Source organism: Hippoglossus hippoglossus, chromosome 15 (genome assembly GCF_009819705.1).
Source record: "Hippoglossus hippoglossus isolate fHipHip1 chromosome 15, fHipHip1.pri, whole genome shotgun sequence".
In the NCBI taxonomy this organism is placed as follows: Eukaryota; Metazoa; Chordata; class Actinopteri; order Pleuronectiformes; family Pleuronectidae; genus Hippoglossus; species Hippoglossus hippoglossus.
This window is the reverse complement of record NC_047165.1, coordinates 7,590,341-7,609,724: the sequence shown is the minus strand read 5'-3', so window position 1 is coordinate 7,609,724 and position 19,384 is coordinate 7,590,341. Positions and strand designations below refer to the sequence as shown.

Sequence of the window (19,384 nt, the reverse complement as noted above, 5' to 3'; positions counted from 1 at the left end):
CACGCAAGCTGTAACAGACGCTCAGACACAATCCACAGAGAATGACCTTTGTGATTTGCAGGCCAGTGTAAATGTGCAGTTGAGAGGATTAGATGAGTAAACGCGGTTGGGCCACTTAAGGCTGTTATAACCGAGCCGAGGTCCCGCTCTGTCTCTATTACCAACCTCCCTGACCCCCCCCCCCTCTCTCTCTTTCTCTCTCTCAGCTGTATACCTCTGCAAAAGAACAATGCAAAATAAAGCACGTCTGGAGCTTGCAGACTATGAAGCGGTAAGTGAAAGAGGTCTCGTGGTGTCAGCCCTCCCCCTCCTCACATATCTGCTCTGCTCCTGTGTTGTCACCTCTCTCAAGATTTATTCGCCATCTCCTGCTCGCACACAGACACCGGGAAACGTTTGTGTTTTTTCCCCTGCGTGTCACTGCACCATTTGTTACTTTCCTTTAACCGATGCCATCAAACGAATCAGTTGCACTCAGGGTTTTTCTCTGTTTTGTATGCGAGCAGGGATCATTAAAGATGGAATCCAGCTGTGCCCCGCTCGCAGCATGTGCAGTAAATGTAATCATCGGATCAGATCCCTCAAAACGACAACCCCCCCAAAAAAACCTTTCTTTTCCTGTTTGGTTCTCTTGCTTTACTTGCAGGAGAGCTTAGCAAGGCTACAGAGAGCTTTCGCCCGGAAATGGGAGTTCATTTTTATGCAAGCAGAAGCACAAGCAAAGTAAGACTCATACACACTTAACGATAATCATCATGTCATGATTAACCTTACAGCATTCCTGTAATTTCCTGCACACACCTTCACAGACTAATCCTGCATGGGGAGTCTACAGATTGTACAAGTGCTGGAATAAGTTAGATAACGTGTTGAAGCTGCTCTGAACTCCTCGTCCTTGTTTTTTTTTCAGAGTGGACAAGAAAAGAGACAAAATTGAGAGGAAAATCCTCGACAGTCAGGAAAGAGCGTTCTGGGATGTGCACAGACCAGTGGTGAGTGAAATTACTGATGTTGCTGTGGCGATCACCTTTGGCCCTGCTGATATCACTGCTGACATTATGAGCGTTGTGTTGATTTTTTTTTCCTCCAGCAAAGTAAAAAAAATGTTGAAAATAATAATTTCACAATGCTTCACGGGGGAATCGTCTACGCTCTGCGGGTTGTTTTTTTATCGGCTTCCCCACATTTCACCTGCAGCAGGGATTCGTCAAGCGGTGTGACGAGGAGATGGTGTTTTGAAAAAGCACTTCATAGATTATGAAATGTTTTTTATGATTCCTCTGACTTTTAATAGTGCGAAGAGACGAACTCTGTAAACCCTCGGCTGTGTGCTTCTCTGCCATTCGCACGCAGCGTCACATCAGTAACTGTCACAACACATCAGCTTTACCGCTGCTCTTCACCTTGTTCACACACACTTTCGGAGCATTAGCATTTTTAGCCCCCCCCCCCCCGAGGTCTCAGGGTCTCCTCTGCTGTATTTCTCTGAAAGCCACTGCTCCATGCTTAATTGGAAAATAACACGTTCAATTTATGCGTCCTTGGAGCAACACAATCAATATTAATTCAAATTTCACAGTGATGCCGTCAAGCTACTTAGCTCTGTTCTTGTGGAAGAGACCTAGATTAGACCGCTTGTTCAATCAGCCAGAATTTGCACACTAAGACTCTGATTTCCCTCTGGTTTACTTGTTTTGCTAGATTTGTTTAATTAACCGGCGTCTGACACATTGTTTCGCGCTGACTCCTCGGCATCACTTCACGCCCCAGCCATAAGCACGTTGGATTTAATTTAACAAAACTCATCTAATGGCAACAAAACGCACCTTTCCACGTCTGACTGAGGCGCCAGCCTACATAAATGCTTAAGTCGTAAAAAAAACACGATTTAATCTGATTTAAATCGATGCTGGTTTTCTCCTCTCACAGCCTGGATGTGTGAACACAACAGAAGTCGACATAAAGAAGTCGTCCAGAATGAAAAACCCCCACAAAACCAGAAAGGTACAGCACTTCTTCTCACATCCCACCTCTCTGTTAAAGTCAGGGCTGATAACACTGAATCTCTCACTTGGACTGACGGGCTTATTGTTTCATGCTCTGCTCGTCCACTGCTGTAAGTCCAGTATAAGTCATTGTTGTCTCTTCTTTTCATGGTTTTTCCTTGTTGTCTCAGTCTGTGTACGGGCTGCAGAACGACATCCGCACCCACAGCCCGACCCACACCCCCGCCCCAGAGGCCAAGCAGCCCACAGAAGAGGAACTGCAGGAACAGGTTAGACCAGCAGGGGGTGCCTCACTATTACAGACAGGATCTTTAACAGTTTACCTCCACCCCTGTCAGTTTGTTGGCTGGTTTACTACTGAACAGGAAGTCTGCGTTGTGGGTCAGGACGTGGATCCAGGAATTGTGTTTTACTTTAAACATTTCAAGATACAGCGTTTTTCAACATTCTCACAATTTACCAGAGAATAATTATTGGATTTTTAATGGGGGAAAAAAAAGTCAGGCATATTCAGAGAACTGATTTCTTTGAGTTAGTGCAATTTAGTGCAGCTGCATCTGATTTAAGGGATCTGTTGAGCCTTGGCAGATTTATCCACTATGTGTTTTATCTCACTACTTTAATTGAATTCTGATCTTGACACAACTAAGCAGACGAAGCACAGAATGTAGTCGAGTCAAGTTAAATAACAGAAATACCTTGAAGTCGGTTTTTAAATATAACCAAAATGTCTTTGTGTATTCATAGAGACGGATGCCTGCTAATTGCTCCCTGCTTTGGTTTCAGATCACCTTTTGGCAATTGCAATTAGACCGGCATCGACTGAAAATGTCCAAAGTGGCGGAGAGGTGAGTGATGTTCTCTGTGTCTTTATTCAGTTTGGCCATCGATCTGTTTATCGAGCTGTTAAACGGCCTAACGTGGCATGGGATTAAGAGCCCTGGTGACCTTGAGGTGCGATTGTGTGGGCGTTAATAGTGCGGACAAAGCAAGACGCTGCATGGACGGCACGCACAAATGTGTCTGTGTTTACTGATAGAAAGGTGCATTCAGCAGTGAGCTCTCTGTCCTCGTGCCCTGAGGTCAGTGTCTCGTCAGACTCGACCTTTCATTCCAGTTTTGTTCTCAAGAGGATTTCATTTATCGTTTTGCCGTTTAACGCTCACAAATAATTCAATCACTCACAGAGAGGTACGGAGCATCATTTAAACAGATGTGAAGACAGTGGAAGAGATGTGACTTCATTAACACGCTCTCTGTTGTTTCACAGTTTACTGGCCTACACAGAGCAGTACGTCGAATACGACCCGTTCCTCACGCCTTCAGATCCGTCCAACCCCTGGATCTCAGATGACGCCACGCTCTGGGAGCTGGAAGCCAGGTGGGTGCACTACACATGTGTAAATGCATTCAGACAGACACAGAGTTGTTAGTTGATATGTGTTTTAACAGTTCACGTGTTTCTCCAGTAAGGAGCCAGGCCAGCAGAGGGTGAAGAGGTGGGCTTTTGGCATCGATGAGGTCCTCAAAGATCCTGTGGGGAGGGAGCAGTTCCTCAAGTTCCTGGAGTCTGAATTCAGCTCAGAGAATCTCAGGTACACACACACACACACACACACACACACACGTATAGAGAGAGAGAGAGAGAGAGAGAGAGAGATTATTTTATATATATAAAGGAGTATATACACACTCACTAACACACACAAACACTAAAATAATGAATAAGAATTCATTCTCTAGATCTTTAACCTATCGACACCACACACACACACACACACACAGACACACACCATATGAAATGTTGCAGGTCTCCCTGTGTACTCGCCCATATGGTTCGAGTGGAATAAATAAACATGAGTTGCTTGGCCAGTAATATCTCACTTAAATGGGTTTTTACAGCTCACATAATTACGGCTACATTCTCATTCCAACAGCGTGGAGGCTGACAACTGTCACTGTCGTGTTGTATGTTACCAGGGTCGTTGCATCTTGTATAATGAAGAAACCTACAGTAATAGAGTTTAGTAGAATTTAATCAAAGCAGGGAGAGCTGGAGGATGCAGCTTTTAAAAAAAACAAACATATGCACGACTGTAGCTGTGGCTGGAATGAGACAGGTTGGCAGGAATATCATGTTATTCATGGTATAGCAGGAACGCTGCAGTGAATTAAAGGTGCAGACAAACAAACAAAATTGTATGTGTTATGTGTAAAATTGCGAGGCAGGGCTCTAAATATTAGTCACTGATGATTGATTGTTGTTTGTAAATTCCCTCTGAAGTATTTTAATGACTAATATTGCAGCAATAAGAGTCTCAGCTCCAGCACCTCCTCTGCTTGTGAGCCATCATTTTTACATATTAGCCATTAGGTCTCTTGCCAAGCCGCTGTTTTTATAAAGTTTATTGATTGATGTAGAAATAAAAATCTGTGGGTTTATCCAGAACTGAGCTCACATCAAGGTTGATCCACAAAAAAGTTATTATTTTGACTTCTGACATTAAGAAAATAATGAATTAATTACTAAACCTATCATAAATCAGCTGACAACATTCTGAAATAGAACCAGGGTGGATCTCAAACTTTCCTTGACCAGCGCTGCCGTGTTAAGATGCAACTATCTTTGACTGACTGTGATCTGCAGGTTCTGGCTAGCGGTCCAGGAGCTAAAGAAACGTCCCATCAGAGAGGTTCCAACCCGGGTCCAGGAGATCTGGCAGGAGTTTCTGGCCCCCGGAGCGCCCAGTGCCATCAACGTGGACTCCAAGAGCTACGCCAAAACCACCCAGAATGTCAAAGATCCCGGTCGCTACGCCTTCGAGGACGCACAGGTGAGTGTCAGGCAAAAAGATAATAGGAGTTCAAATACAATATGTACAATTTTGAACATTTTCACCGCTCGCTACTTATGAATCCTTGCACGGAATATTGCGTTTCACGATTTCTATCCAGCACTGTTCTGTTTCTTGCATCTGACGCTTCAATATATCATGTTCGCTTTATTTGTTTCCACACAGGAACATATCTACAAGTTGATGAAGAGTGATTCTTACAGTCGTTTCATTCGTTCCAGTGCCTACCAGGAGTTATTACAGGCCAAGAAGAAGGTAAAAAAAACAAGAATACTGATAGGAACACAAGATAAATAAGATGAAACGTAGACGGGTGCATGGAGATGACAGTCAGGGACAGGGACAGGGACTACAGGACATTAATAGAGTCTGCTGGAGGTGAGGATGATGGAGGAGCTGATCAGGCCTCCTGTCGAGCTCGAAGGAGCCGCTGTGAAGCTGCCATAACATGAAGAATCATTCAGCACAGGTGGATTAATGTGCCTGCTACACCTCTTACACTTTCTCAGCCTGTGATTCTGGAAAAGACGATTTTATTGCTATAGCTGGAGATTTAAAAAGAGGTAGAAACAGACAAATCTACATCAGCATCAACAGCATTTTGTTTGTGAATACAATGCACTGGAAGAAAATCTTCACTATTTCCCAAAGTGTATTTTTGCTCTTTTTTAATGGTTTTATAACGATGTCAGTCAAAGTCTTTTCATTTCCCTTTTTATCTTCACAGAAAAGTAAGAACTTGTTCTGAAGGCTCTCGCTTCCAGGTAACGTCCCACACAAAGTCATTCATATTAAACATTTGCATTTCGGTTGCTGTAAATTTAATAAAACCACAAATAAATGCTGCAGCCACAAAATAAATTCATTCATTCTCTCTCATTTCCATCTGTTCCCCTTTCCTTTCTCTTCCACCAGCGCAGGGGAAACCACTAGCGTCCAAGAGGCTGACCAGTCGTGTGCCATCATGCTAAAATCAATGCCATCCTTCTCTCTGGGACATGGGGAGGGGGACCATCCCATCTCTTCTTCTTCATCATTGTCTGTCCATCTGCTCTCGGCTCAGCTGGGCGACGAGTCGGGCCGTCTGTCCGTCTGTCGTCCACAGGATGTTGCATGTCCACGGAGAGGAAGCTCCTCCTTCTCTCCTCTTACAGTAACTGCTATATTTCCAGTATTCCCACAGAGGAGGTACTACTGGACTTGTGAGGACACTGACAGACTGGCGAGATGAAAAAAAAAATTGTCATTGAGAAAAAAGAATAAAAATCCAGTATTCCTGTTCTTTCCATCGTAAGTGCTGGATTTGAGCCCCCTCTCTCACTTCCAGCTAAAACAAATGATGTCAGAGAGAAAAAAAAATAAAGATAAACACAAGGTAAAAAAAATAAAATGACAGCTTCAACTGAAAAATCTAACCAATGTCATTGCTTTACATGATCTGAGGTCACAGATACTTTGTCACGCTATGGGAAGTGTTGTGCAGAATGAATATACTATATATATATATATAAATATATACATATATTATTATTATGATTATGATTATTATGATTATTTATTGTGCATTTATTTTACTTTGCATTATTTTATTGCACTACAATAACTAGCACATATGGTTTCCATTGCACTTGTAAAGTCACATTCAAAATCAAACATAAAATGCTGTCTCCTGTCTTATGTAGAACATAATTCTTTGTTATTCTCTCCTGCATTTATTTTTATACCATATTTAAAGACACTTTTAATTACTTGTATTATTAAAGTTGGCCCTCTATCTGTTACTATGCATGGATGTTGTTTTTTCACTCTCTGTGTGAACACAAAATGTCTTGTCTCATTCTGCAGGGTTTTAACACAACACAATAACACACGCACACACCGAACAATGCACTGTTGTGTTCCACCAGCAGAGGGTGATACATTATTTCCTACAGCAGGGACGTGCCTCCTTTTAAACAAGCAGCTCCTCATCAGTGCAGTTCAGCAGAATGCACCACACTCCTTTTCAGACAAATGAAGTTTTGTCGTGCAAAACCCATCATCATCATCATCCTCCTCCGCTCTGATGAAGGGCGCATTGTTCAGAGCGTTTTTCGCAGAGGCTGAGGTTCCGCAGGGTCTGTTGACGTTTCAGCTCTTTGATGGCACAAGTGACAGTGTCTGTGCCCAGTGGTCAGTGCACAGAAAGGGGGCCACAACACAGACAAACATCTTTGTCTCCGTTTGCATTACGGCCCCTTTTTTCAAAGCATGTTGTTTGCTGTGTCTGGCGTACAGTGATTTATGGATTGGGGGAGTATGGGGCTGTGATGTGATGTGGTTACAGTGTCAACGAGGGAGGGGGATTTACTGTAGGGTTGTTTTTATGAGGAGATCATTGTTTCTTTACTTAGTGGCAAAATGTCTCAAGCTTCCTAAAAAAAAAAAAACCACAAACACAAGTGTCAAACAGCAAAAACAAAAAACAAAAAAACACATAAAGGAAAAGCTGTCAGTTTTGAATTTGTTGTGGACGGGTGGGAATTACCATAAAAGACATGAAACTATCAATAGGCAGAGAGAGACACACACAGGGGGAGACAGACTTAAACGAAAAGACGTGAGGCTTGGTTTGATTCACACAATGACCAGGGCCAATAGGAAAAACCCTCCCAGTCTTGAGGAGGGAAGAGGAGGTGGTGGGGATTCAAACTAAGGCAGGGTTTACAGTGAGTCAAACACTCTCCAAAGACAGACTAGAGGCAGTCTGCGCAGCGCTAAGATACAGGCTTACTGTGACTTCAACCTGGAGCTTCTCTCTTAAACCCGAAGACATGACCCAAACCAGGGAGTTAGACAGAGACAGGAAGTGAGAGAGAGAGAGATACTCATTTTCCAGGGAGATGGAAAACTGATCGTGTGTCCAAGACTTTAAATCTTTAGGAGGTGGAAGAAGGGAGAAGAAGAAAAAAGCAGCAGAGAAGCAAGGACGAGCCGAGCCTGAGGATACTACAGATTATGTTGCCATGGAAACCCAAACTTGGAAGCGGGCGCGAGGACCAGTGAAGGTGGACGACCATCCTTGACTCCATCCTTGACACATTACTGCACACTGTGGTGAGAGGTACATGAACCACAGTTTATCCTCTATATTTTTTTTACAACTCTTTGTCAAAACGCTCTTTCAAAAGTTTTACACGTCAGAAAAACCTTCTATCGATGTTTTAAAATGTAGAGTATTATAATTAATAGCATGCACTACTTCCAAATTCATGTTTCCTTCAAGGTAATTCTTCACGTAAGAGTTTACATATGGAAATATTCCAATTTAGCCATTTTATTGCTTGAATTCTAATTCCTAATAACATGATTTCAACATATAATATAAAAGATAATCTCACGATGTACATTCTGTGCAGTGCAGGTGATAAAACTGTGACTGTATCTGTGAAAGCATCATGTGCTGTTTCGAGTTAGTGAGAAAAGTGCAGCTGAGTGATCCCGGCGCTCCCACGTGAGTGTGAGACCGAGTGACTCAGTGAGTCTCTGGGTGACTAAGCAGAACCATGTAATTTGAACAGCAGCAGTCGTGCAGCTATTTAGTTATATCTGCCAACAACGATGGTTTGATTCCCACTGGGGGCCACCCATGGCAAAAATAAATGTGGTGCCTTCAAGGTACTGTAAGGTGTGCGGGATAAAAGTGTCTCCTAAATGACTATAATTAGTGGTTGGAGGTTTCAGGGAATTAGTGTTGTGAGTAAGAGAATTAGTGAGTGATGACAGTATGTTGTACCGTGTCTCAGTGAGATTAAGCGTCAGTTTAGTTTTTCCATTGAATATAAAAAACATAAAAAAGGAGAGATAATGACAATTTTTTAAAATATATACATATATATATATATATAACCTGTATTTATGTTTACAAAATAATATTTTTCTCTCTGTTCATGTGTACAGGAATATATCCATGGTTGGGTGTTCACTTTTGTATCATTGGTGTATTTGTGTGTAGTCATGTGTATACTGATGTGTATCTAAGTGTGTGTATGTATGTGAGTGAGTGAGTGTGCGTGCGGTGAATGGTGGAGCGTTTTCCCTCTGATCCCTCTTACAGCTCCGGCGACTGCACCACCTTGCACAGTCCGCTCTGATGTCAAAGAGGATTTAGCGCGCGGACACATTACAGTTTCTTTAGCAACAGAAAACACTTCATTCTAAGCCTCTAAAGATAGTAAAACAGGTATTTGATAGAAACCCTAACAGCATTCCTAAGACCTGTAGTTCACACATGAGCGAGCAGCGAGAAAATCCTGCAGGAAAGTGGATTAAAGTGGCGGAGAAACGCTGCACTTCATCCAGCTGTGGCGACATTTTCAACCAATAGAGCATTCTGGGGTTTTTTTCTTCCTTTTTGCTTGTGTGCAAAATATGGCTTTAAAGAAATGCATTTAAACTGTTTAACATGCTGTGGCCTGTCAGAGCGCCAGGCATTGCAAACTCACGCTGCGCGGGCCAAACATTGTTCAAACCCGCAGAACTTTATTTTAGGCTCTAGTGGAGATCCCGAAAGTTTCCAAAGACACTTGAATAGATTTAAAATGATGCTCGGGACATGTGAAATATTTTCTGTTTGATTGATGGCAAAGCCATAAAATGCACCGTCTCGGTCTCGGGCTATTTCACTCGTAAAAAAAAAATATAGCTTCAGTAGAGATCTGGAAGAAGCCGATACAGACTGTAAATGTGACAGTGTACGACAGTGTGAAATGAGGCCATTTTAGCAACTTTAAAGATACTTAGGGGGGAAATGTGATGGGAAAAAAAATTATATTAACAGGAATAAATAAACTCCACTTTAAGTGCAAGTGGAAGATCGTGTTAATCACCGCAGCTAAGTAGTGTCATCCTGATGCGGAAGGAGAAACCCTGCACTATCACAGCATCTCTAATTGCACCTCATCCTCCACCAAAGCACTTCGTGTTACCGAGGCGGAGGAGTCGCCTCACACTCTTGCCAGTGCTCAGCTTGGAAAGCATTATATCTGGGCTGCTAGTCATTATCAAGATGGATTGTGGTGACAAATGGCTGCCCGAACGGCCCAGAGCAGCCTCCTGGCCATGTTGGCATTAAACACATTTGCGCAGAAAAGCCCCCGAAAGGAGCCCCCACCAACTCCCCAACTGTTAATGAGCCAACAGCCGAGCGTATGGGAAAATACAATCCGCAAATGCAGATAATGACATGGTTCCTCTTTGTGTAATTGGCTCCAAGTGAAAACATTTCATTTACCTCTCTTTCCCTCTGTATCCTGTGTGTGTGTGTTTGTGTGTGTTTGTGTGTGTGTGTGTGTGTGTGTGTGTGTGTGTGTATGCAAGGTCACGTACGTGTGTGTGTGTGTGTGTGTGTGTGTGTGTGTGTGTGTGTGCGTGCGTGCGCGCAGATACTCGTGTGTGATTGAGGTTTGAGCTGCACGGTGAATTAAATGCAGTTCTACTGTAATTAACTGCATTTACCAGTCTGTGTATGAGACTTTCTGACGCACCAATAATTGAGGCATCAGGTTTTGTTTGTTTTAACCTGCCTTTGAAGACAAGCTGGGAGGATGTTTCACATGGTTTTAGCCCAAGTACATCTGTGTGTACAAATTTGAAAAAACTTGACAGGGTTCTCGTCTCTTTCTTCAATTATTCAACAAGCGGATTTTGAAATATTCAAATATTTAGCAGCAGGGGGGCGGATATAAAAAAAAAAAGACCCATTACTACACAGACAGAAAACATTACCAGGGTATTATAATGCCATTCTGAAAAAACTAAACAGAACAAGTTCCCACTGATGATAATGGCTGTTTTCAAAAAGCCTTGTGTCTAGCTCAGCAGTCTCTCTGGTATTTGTAATTTCATTAGAGGTCTGAATTTTGGAACCAAGGTTCTGCCACAGTTCAGTGAAGCGTAGCCCCAAGTATTTGTGGTTCTGGTCAAACATAAAGCTGTGTTTGTGGACAATATTAGTATTTAGCAGACAGAAAGGTCCGGTTTTAGGTTTTTAGTCCTGTCTCAGCATTAACACACGAAACCACAGTCTCCTTCCGTCTCCGGGACTCTGCGATGATTAGTGCTGTGCGTCGAGGAGAGACAGAACGATAGAGTGACAGAGCGAGACAGATGGAAATAAGGAGACAAACAGCTTGTGGAAAGATATGCAGGAGCGGAGGGACGGCAGAAACTGTGCATGAAGCCCAACCAGGCCTGGTTTTGTTTCCCAGTAGGTCATTTGTCCCAAACCCCACCATCTTCACCCCCTTTTCCTTCTATCTTCTAACCTCAACCACTAACCACCCGCCCCTCCACCTCAGCACTCCCCCCCGAAGCCCCCGAATCCCTGCCCCAAAACCACAATTTGTCTTGCTGCAGAGATTGATGAGGATAGCTTGGCAGGGCCGGCACTATCATACTTAGGCCCGAGTTTGGGAGTGGAGAGGGAGCGCGGCTGCTGACTGTATGGGCCATCCGTCATGCCATGTGTACACAGTCGCTCGGGTCATCCCTCCCACAGTCCCTGAGGCTTTGCAGACCGTAGCTCTTCGAGGTAACGGGGCGCCTCTTTAGGCGATGGATGGTGGAAAACAGAGAACGAGACTCTGCACACAGGAGCTTCGCCTGTTCCTCTGACCGGGGGTTTATGCTTTTAAACACACAGTCAGCAGGACAGTGCAAGTGAAAGACAAATGAGACTGTGTAGCACATGGAAGGTAGATCACTGGAAGATGGAGTGGGGTCATGACTCCCTGATGCTGTAGGTGGTGGAAGGACCCAGTGGGAGTCTTTGGTTTAGTTATTCTAACCTTATGATGGGTGTGGGCGTGTGCACTGGCTCGTGTGTGCGTGTGCTCACAGATCCATCAACGAGAGACTTGACTGTAAGTGCAGAACACCTACATCTGATTTCTTGGCAGATAACTCACACAATCCAAAATACTTCCTTCCTACACAGGTTTGATCTCTCAATGAAGAAAACAAAGAACATAAGGAAGGGTTAAAAGGGAAAGTACATGTTCTGTGTCTATCTAACTCCAATATGTCTCCTGATATCCTTGAGAAAAAGGCTGGTTAGAATCCATGCAGCATCTCAGCTCGATGGACACACAGCTGCTGTGTAGCTCACTCTAAGTGCTGCTGGGACAGTCATCTACGGGTTTAAGTGCTCATGCAGCTCGGGGCAAACCTGCCATGACCTTGAGGTCAAGGGCAGAGAAAAGGAGGCCAAAAAAACTAAGTAGGATTATGAAAAAGTTATTTGTTCCATGTCAGCGTGAGTTTTAGGTCCTGGAAAGAAAGACAGAGAAGAAAGGGAACATGCTACATTTGCACAGCAAAGGAGAGTCTCTGAATATGAGCAGCCAGTGGCCTTGAGGCAGTTTGGTTCTCCGTCAGAATTTCTGACTTGATGTCATGCAACGCTTGTCGGGAGCAACATCTGCTGGAAAGATGCTTGAGTGATGGTCAAAAATGTGCTGGCACAGATACTGACAGCGTGTGCACGCGGGGCGGTTACTCCGTCCTGAATGGCAGAGGAATAATTTCCCTGGATCTAACTTTCATACGTCTCTCTAACATGATACAGAAGATACCATGGCGATTATGGACACAGGTCATTCTCAGTTCAGTTGGCTCCACACTATATCACCAAAGAGAAGAAGCGGTGACTCCCAAAGGGTACTGTAGAGTTCCCCATCTCTTCCCCTAATAACATACAGATGGGCCTCTCTAATGCCTGTTTACATATCTGCGGCATAGTTCATGACTAAAGTAAGCAAAGCCCTAATTATTTTACCCGGCGACGGGACCAATAAAATCAACTTCCCCTTCTCGTTATGGGTGTTTAAGTGTATCCTTTGATGGCAGGGATCTGTTTATTTTTGGAAGAGTTGCGTAGCCGAGAGGAAAGCAAATAGAAGTAATGACACAGAGATGCTGACAAATGGGGGCCCTGGTGATGGATTCATTTCCTCAATGAAGCCTGGAAGGCTCCACTCCAGAGGTGGTTCGACGTGAACGCACGTTCACACAACTGCAAACACGATCGCTAATAACATGTCAGCGGCTGTCGTGATTCAACTAATGTGACAACACGTGTTTGACTCTGTTGAGACATGTAATACATCGCAGTGTGTCTCCTTCTTTTTGCAGAATGCTGTGGAGAATAACTATCCCAGTCATACTGGCTGGCGTGCTCTGCATCACCGCGGAGACCAAAAAGCTCCGGCCCCAGGGATCCATCCCGTCCCCGCACAAGACCAAAGGGAACCTGTCCTCAGAAAGGAACCACCGGCTACTGCAGCAGAAACCAGAGGTGCTATCCTCCAGCAGAGAGGCCCTGGTGGTGACAGAGCGCCGCTACCTCCGCAGAGACTGGTGCAAGACCCAACCCCTCCGCCAGACAGTCAGCGAGGAGGGCTGCCGCAGTCGCACGGTGGTCAACCGTTTTTGCTACGGCCAGTGCAACTCCTTCTATATCCCCCGTCACATGGGCCCGACCTCCGGTCAGGGCCAGAGCCGCGGCCAGGCCTCAGGGTCTGGAAGGAAAAACCACAACAAGGCCCAGGAGCCGTTCCAGTCCTGCTCCTTCTGCAGGCCGCACCGCATCACGCAGCTCACGGTGCAGCTGGACTGTCCGGACCTGCAGCCGCCGTTCAGACACCGCAAGGTGCAGCGGGTCAAACAGTGTCGCTGCATGTCTGTGGAAGTGAGCAGCCATGGGAAACTGTGAAGGACTTCAAAGGTCTCTGAAAACCGAAGGGACATCTGAATATTGTCAAAAGGCAGATATTCCCAAACTTTGCCAAACAAAGACTGGCTTCAAGTTGAACTATTCTGCATCCTGTTTGACAAATAATGGCCTGTCACACAATAAAATGACATAAAACATGGAACTGATATTAATACACAAAGGCCAACATTGATTTAATCAGAGATGTTGGTGAGCTGATGCTGTTGAGACTGATCCAAGTGGCTGCGTAAGAGACACTGATGATGAAGCAATGTTCCTCCTGTTATTTGACAAAACTCATATCTACCTGCTATTTGACTGTTTGTTACTAGAATCCTTTGTGATAAAGTTGTGTTTGAAGGGTTAGGGTTAGTCCGGTGGAGACACACAGACGTCGTTCACATCTACCTGCTACTTGTAGATCTGCTCTTTTGTGATAAAGAAGATAAGAATGTGACTCTTGAGCTCTGTGACACATCATGTGCACCGTCAGAGACCATGCTGATAATCAATTGCCTAAAAAAAAATAAACTGTACCCCGTGACCCCTTTAAAATGTTTTTGTAAGATGACATCTGCAGTAATTACAGTTTGACAACTATATTTTTTAAATTGACTGTTTTAGAAGAATTGTATCTGCTCTTCTGTATCTTTTCCTTCACTCACATGATGTCGCAGATGATACACACGTTTATGTGAAGGACAGGAAGTCAAGAAACATGAAGCAACACAGCATCGACCGGTGGGATCTACGTGCTTGGACACGAGCCCGGCTGTATACTGTACATTCGCCACTCGCCAGCATGAAAGCATAAAACAGCATGTGTAATCGGGGTGCAATGCAATATATACAGTATATATGTTTTGTGTATGTGTGTAAGTATGTATGTAAAAAAATATATTAAATCTATTTCATATAAAACAGCGGCGAGTGCATCTAGTTCTGAGTTACACAAGTGACAAAGAAAACAGCAACAGCTAAATTTATATCAAAGATTTATGTAATTTCTTTTATTCAATAAATATTTTTTCATGGTCCAGGGTATTCAATCAAAACATGTTGTTGGCCTATTGTAAACGAACATCACATGATAAATGTTGCTCAAATAACATATGGGAGTTCACACACTCTCACACAGTGGGAAAGGCAAAACGAATGCATAGACATCAGCTCAAAACACGAAACAAGTTCCACAACAGCACTGAATAAAACAATATGAGATCACACCCCTTAGGCCTTTTCTGTTGAAAGAACATTTAAACACATTAGATCAGGTGCCGCTTGTGAAACTAGTTCTGAAACACACTTGATGAAATGATTAAGAAAAGTCAGGCATCAGCCTGTAAAAAAACCAAACGACTCTTCTTCTTTACGTGTAACATTTAATCACAGATGATGTGTCTCAAAAATAAACTCTGGCCTGCAGCACTCATTCGACCACTGCTGTGCGATAAGGCACTTTTCTGTCCAACGTATAGAAAGGTTATAAAATTCTGTGCTTTTCACCACTAAGGGAGAAATGAAGAGACAGGGTTTGTGTCTTACTGAGAAAAGTCGGCTTTGACGTTGGACTAAAAATGATAATAAACTACATATGGCTTTAAAAATACTGAGAGAGGTTCGTGTTGCTACGAATTATCTGATGCACATTTTCATTTAAACGACTCAGTTTCATTTAATCTCATCTTAATAGTGTCTCTGCAGCATTTCTGGCTGGTGCCATCAAAAGTTGGCCGAGAATGAAATGTTTTGATTCCGCTTTTAAACAAACAATATAACATCCACTTTGAACCAACTTAAAATAAAAACAGCTCTAAATCAATTGAAAACAAATACGGAAAGCATATAAATATAAAAATGACTGATGACTCATGTCAGATTGTACAAACAGTGCTTGTGCAACAGGCTTGATGATGATCATTTTCCACTTTCTGCTTCAGATCTTCTGACCCAGCTTTGCTTTCTGTGGAATGAAATAAGAAGTCAGAGTTATTTACAAACTGGCAGCTCCAGCACTCATCTCAATAAGTTGGGACTGTTCACTCTAAACACCCCAGGTGAGGAAATACTATGCACCAAGTGAAGAAAAGGGAAAAGGGTTAATGCCGCTGGAATTAAATTAAAAGAAGCAGAGAGTAATAAGAAGAGCAGAAAACGTACTATTCCAGTTGCGTGTTTGGGTTTCACGTTGTAGGCAGCCTTCTCCCTGGCCTGTTTGAAACAGTCCTCAGCCATTTTGACCCTGAAAAAATGACCAGCAGTAAATATCAGTCATCCTAAAGAGAATTAAAGAGCAAATGACTGGATGCACTCACACCCATGCACACTGCTGGAATTCAGAATTTAACCATTTAAGAAAAGAAAGTCTGCACAAAAGTCTTTTCTTGGATCATCCAGACGATGGTCATGTGGTATTTGGACACGATGCTGTCGGTTTGTCAAAGGGCCAAAGCTCCAACTCTGAAGTGACTCACTCCAGTTTACTACTGCGCGGCGCGAGCCAGCAGCGTCACTCATTGGGGCTTTAAAAAGACGGATCAGCAGCATGTTGGCAATGAGCGAGTGCAACATTTTACATTGACAGACTTGCATCTTTGCCTTTACTCATCACATGGATACTCTGAGTGCACCAGCACTGCATGTCCATAAAGTGCAAGCGAGGATTAATATCTATAGTTCCTCTGCAGTCCAACAGGAAAAAAAAAAAGCAGGAGTATGTTGGGATGACTGCCGATGGCAAAGGGCAAAGAGTTAATGCTTTCAAATTTGTTTTTATTCGTTCCTACTGTACAAGCAAAGCTTGTGACATTTCCCTTCTCTCACAAATACATATCACAGTTCAATCTTCATTTGGCATAATGGACCAATTTGCTTTTTGTTGACATTTGCAGCAGTATCTTTATATTCATCAAACCACTGGAAGCTAACTGGATGCTCCATGTGTTTTTTTCATTACTGGGGTGAGGACATAGATTCGGGTCATTTAACCTCTTTTCCCCTTCATGAATTTGGATGAATCTGATAGGATCTGCAGCGAACACGAGATGGACTGCAAGTTATTAATGGTTCGGAAAATTACGCTTGGGGAGAATTCGAAATGTAGGGAACACTGATGTTTCTGTAATGACATTGCAAGGGTCAGAGTGTGGTGTACCTCCCCCAAAGACAAAGACAAATAAATGAAAAGACCCTGGTGTCTCCGAAGGGGTTTGATTTTGGGCCGATAGCTTCAAGTGTCCTGTCAGAAGAAGGTATCTCATGTCACATTCCGAAACAGGAAACCTCTCTCACCGTTCCTGTAACATCAGTTTATTCTTCTTTTTCCACTGGTCTTTGAAATCGGTGGAGAACTCGTGCCAAATGGAGAAGAGAGTGTTGGGAGAGACCTCTTTCTCTCCTGCCTTGGGTTTGACTGAGAAGGACATGCTCAGCTCCAAGAAGCTGAGGGCAGAGAACAAAAACATTACTTCAAGACCAAACTATTACAACATGAGATTACAGAAACATACAACCGATTGTTGTGAAATCGGGCTGTGCTACGCAAATATGCAAAATATGAAAGTTAATCTTAGAATAATATGCTTTTTGACAGACTTAGTGGTGAAGTGACACGAACAAAACACAACCCAATGATGACTCTGCATTTCAGAGGGAAAAGCGTGAGGAAAGAAAAAATGCATCTACTGACACAGAAACCGCACAGTCATTCTGTGTTTTCTGTGGGATTAACTTCCAGGCCCAAAATAAAACTCTTATAAATATCATGCACAGGGTTTAGCTTTGTCAACGAGCTCCCTGGCGTGCATAATCTTCCACGTTGCGTGTGTGTGCATAAACACCCACATGCTGTAGAGGCATGAGCGAGAAGAAAAGATGCACAACTTTGCACACAAAGGGAGATCGAGCCAAAGAAACACATGACGGGGGGCGGCGACACGTGTACAGAGTGAATGCGGACGCCGTTCGCAGTGGATCAATACAGTGGACAGGTTGGGGTCTCTTTGTTTGGAGTGTGCTATAGGAACACATTCCTCGCCAGCAGTAACAGAAGCCTGGAGCCAAGGCTGTCTACTCTCGCTCCGCTTAGATAAACAACGCAGACACCGCACAGGGGGCCTCCCGTCTACTGATGGCCTGGCCTGGCATGACGGCCCGCACCTTCCGTGTAACTGTAGGAACCAGGAGTCCTAAATATTGACAAAGCAGCGAGATTATATTTCTTCGCTGCAGCGAGAATGCATGCGTTGGAATTGTGCTATTCCGTGTTTTCAATTTCAAATTCATGGACTGATCACTGGGGCCGCGTTCGAGACAAAGAGCAACAAATGTGACGGAAACAGAAGTGACTGCGTTTACTCTTCAGCTGCAGGGAAACATTTAAATAAAAAAAAGAAAGTTCTTACATCTTCTGGGTGTCTGCCAGCTGCGTGTCCTGGGTTTCCAGTTCAGTTTTGGCTGTGAAGTAAATTAAAATTCAGTTTTGGCTGTGAAGTAAATTAAAAGAGAGGGGGGGGGGGGGGGGGGGGGGGGGGGACAGCAGATCATTGGTACATAAAGAACCATCACATTCACAGGAGAAGATCCATCTTTCACCTGCAGGAGGATTCCACATGTCACCATTACTTAAAGCCGCCCGTCTTTTCAAGGTCAGTGTTGTGCCACCAGGTTATTAAGTGTTGAACTGTCCACTGTTGCACAACTGACAAATGAGCACTGCAGACCTCGGGACAAGTGCTTCTTTGTGCGGGGTAACTGCGAATGGAGACAGATGACTGTGTGTGTGTGTGTGTGTGTGTGTGTGTGAGAGAGAGAGTGTGTGAGATGTGTGAGTAACAGAGAGAAGGTAAGAAAATGAGGAGTTGGACACGACGGTACCCATTAGGAGATATTTCCAGCAGGCCGCAACATTTATCTCGCTGTGCCATCAGGCCCCTTTTGACTGTGTTATAAATTATGATATAGGAGAACAGCAGTGAAATGTGACAGCCTCAGTCAGGAAATTCCCACAGGTTCCTACTTATCAAATTTCAGAATCTAGGGGGCTGATTTTTAATATATAAAAGAGCTGCAGTGGAGTCAATCCAGCTGTATTTTATGCCGGCCTGTATCTACAGTGCGCTGACGGACAAAAGGTTGGACAATAAATTCTCCCACACAGCTTCTCTGCCCCCCCCCCAAGTCGCCTTTGGCTTAAACTGTCAAATGACCAGAAATGGCCTCGTCGTGGCTTTTCCAAGACACACATGACAGTAGATGGGACGGAGAGTCTTTTCCTGGCACCGATCTGTGTTCTCCGCCCTCTTATGTTGGGAATATGTGGTTGCTACGTGTAATTGAAGCCAGAGCCACATCTAAAAGGTCCCGGACAAACCCGCTGAGAGCAGCACTACGCTAAATCACCCTGTGGCCCACCATCACGTCTCTCTCTCTCTCTCTCTGCTGACGGCTCATCGATAAATGATGACATATTGATAAAACATGGGAATGTGAGTTGCATGTTAATATCAGGAATGTGTTCCAGTCCTGACAGTTCAGATGACTGAAGATGCGACTTACTGTAACACTGACTCTGGAAGATGCTGTTGTGCTGTTGTGATGTGAAATCTATTCCTAGAAACATTGAATATCAATTAAGGGGAAACTCTGACATACTTAACTAAACCTTCCCCTGACACTGAGCGATTCATGGAGTTCGTCTTATTGATGAGTGCACTGCCTGCTCTGGACCTCCCTGTTCGGAATGGGCTGCTCTCTCCTCCTGTGTTAATGCT

General features: G+C 43.8%; 3 protein-coding genes across 10 annotated transcripts in view; 2 read left to right on the top strand and 1 right to left on the bottom strand.

The window, feature by feature from the left end:
- Positions 1 to 6,642, top strand: part of rgs7a (regulator of G protein signaling 7a) — a 51,299-nt gene extending 44,657 nt beyond the window's left edge. For 6 of the 8 annotated variants that reach the window (XM_034608828.1, XM_034608827.1, XM_034608825.1 and 3 more), the window contains 12 exons: positions 207 to 271; positions 647 to 723; positions 911 to 992; positions 1,930 to 2,004; positions 2,177 to 2,275; positions 2,793 to 2,854; positions 3,277 to 3,387; positions 3,476 to 3,601; positions 4,654 to 4,840; positions 5,027 to 5,116; positions 5,589 to 5,625; positions 5,777 to 6,638. In XM_034608828.1, coding sequence (XP_034464719.1) covers positions 207 to 271; positions 647 to 723; positions 911 to 992; positions 1,930 to 2,004; positions 2,177 to 2,275; positions 2,793 to 2,854; positions 3,277 to 3,387; positions 3,476 to 3,601; positions 4,654 to 4,840; positions 5,027 to 5,116; positions 5,589 to 5,609 — 995 coding nt within the window. In that variant the 3' untranslated portion in view covers positions 5,610 to 5,625; positions 5,777 to 6,638. Of the gene's footprint in view, positions 1 to 206; positions 272 to 646; positions 724 to 910; positions 993 to 1,929; positions 2,005 to 2,176; positions 2,276 to 2,792; positions 2,855 to 3,276; positions 3,388 to 3,475; positions 3,602 to 4,653; positions 4,841 to 5,026; positions 5,117 to 5,588; positions 5,626 to 5,776 lie in introns of all 8 variants that reach the window. The other 2 variants (XM_034608823.1, XM_034608821.1) reach the window with 2 other exon arrangements.
- A 136-nt stretch (positions 6,643 to 6,778) lies between these two features.
- On the top strand, positions 6,779 to 13,968 carry grem2a (gremlin 2, DAN family BMP antagonist a). The gene is made up of 2 exons (XM_034608833.1): positions 6,779 to 7,964; positions 13,034 to 13,968. The coding sequence occupies exon 2, from the start codon at positions 13,035 to 13,037 to the stop codon at positions 13,611 to 13,613; it is 579 nt and encodes a 192-aa protein (XP_034464724.1). The 5' UTR covers positions 6,779 to 7,964; position 13,034; the 3' UTR covers positions 13,614 to 13,968.
- A 1,094-nt stretch (positions 13,969 to 15,062) lies between these two features.
- The window catches only part of LOC117775544 (formin-2), a 38,317-nt gene continuing 33,995 nt past the window's right edge, over positions 15,063 to 19,384 (bottom strand). Inside the window, exons 15-18 of the mRNA XM_034608820.1 lie at positions 18,017 to 18,068; positions 16,905 to 17,054; positions 15,774 to 15,855; positions 15,063 to 15,576 (exon numbers count right to left, since the gene is read on the bottom strand). Of these exons, the coding sequence (XP_034464711.1) occupies positions 15,550 to 15,576; positions 15,774 to 15,855; positions 16,905 to 17,054; positions 18,017 to 18,068 (311 nt within the window). The 3' untranslated portion in view covers positions 15,063 to 15,549. The remainder of the gene's footprint in view (positions 15,577 to 15,773; positions 15,856 to 16,904; positions 17,055 to 18,016; positions 18,069 to 19,384) is intronic.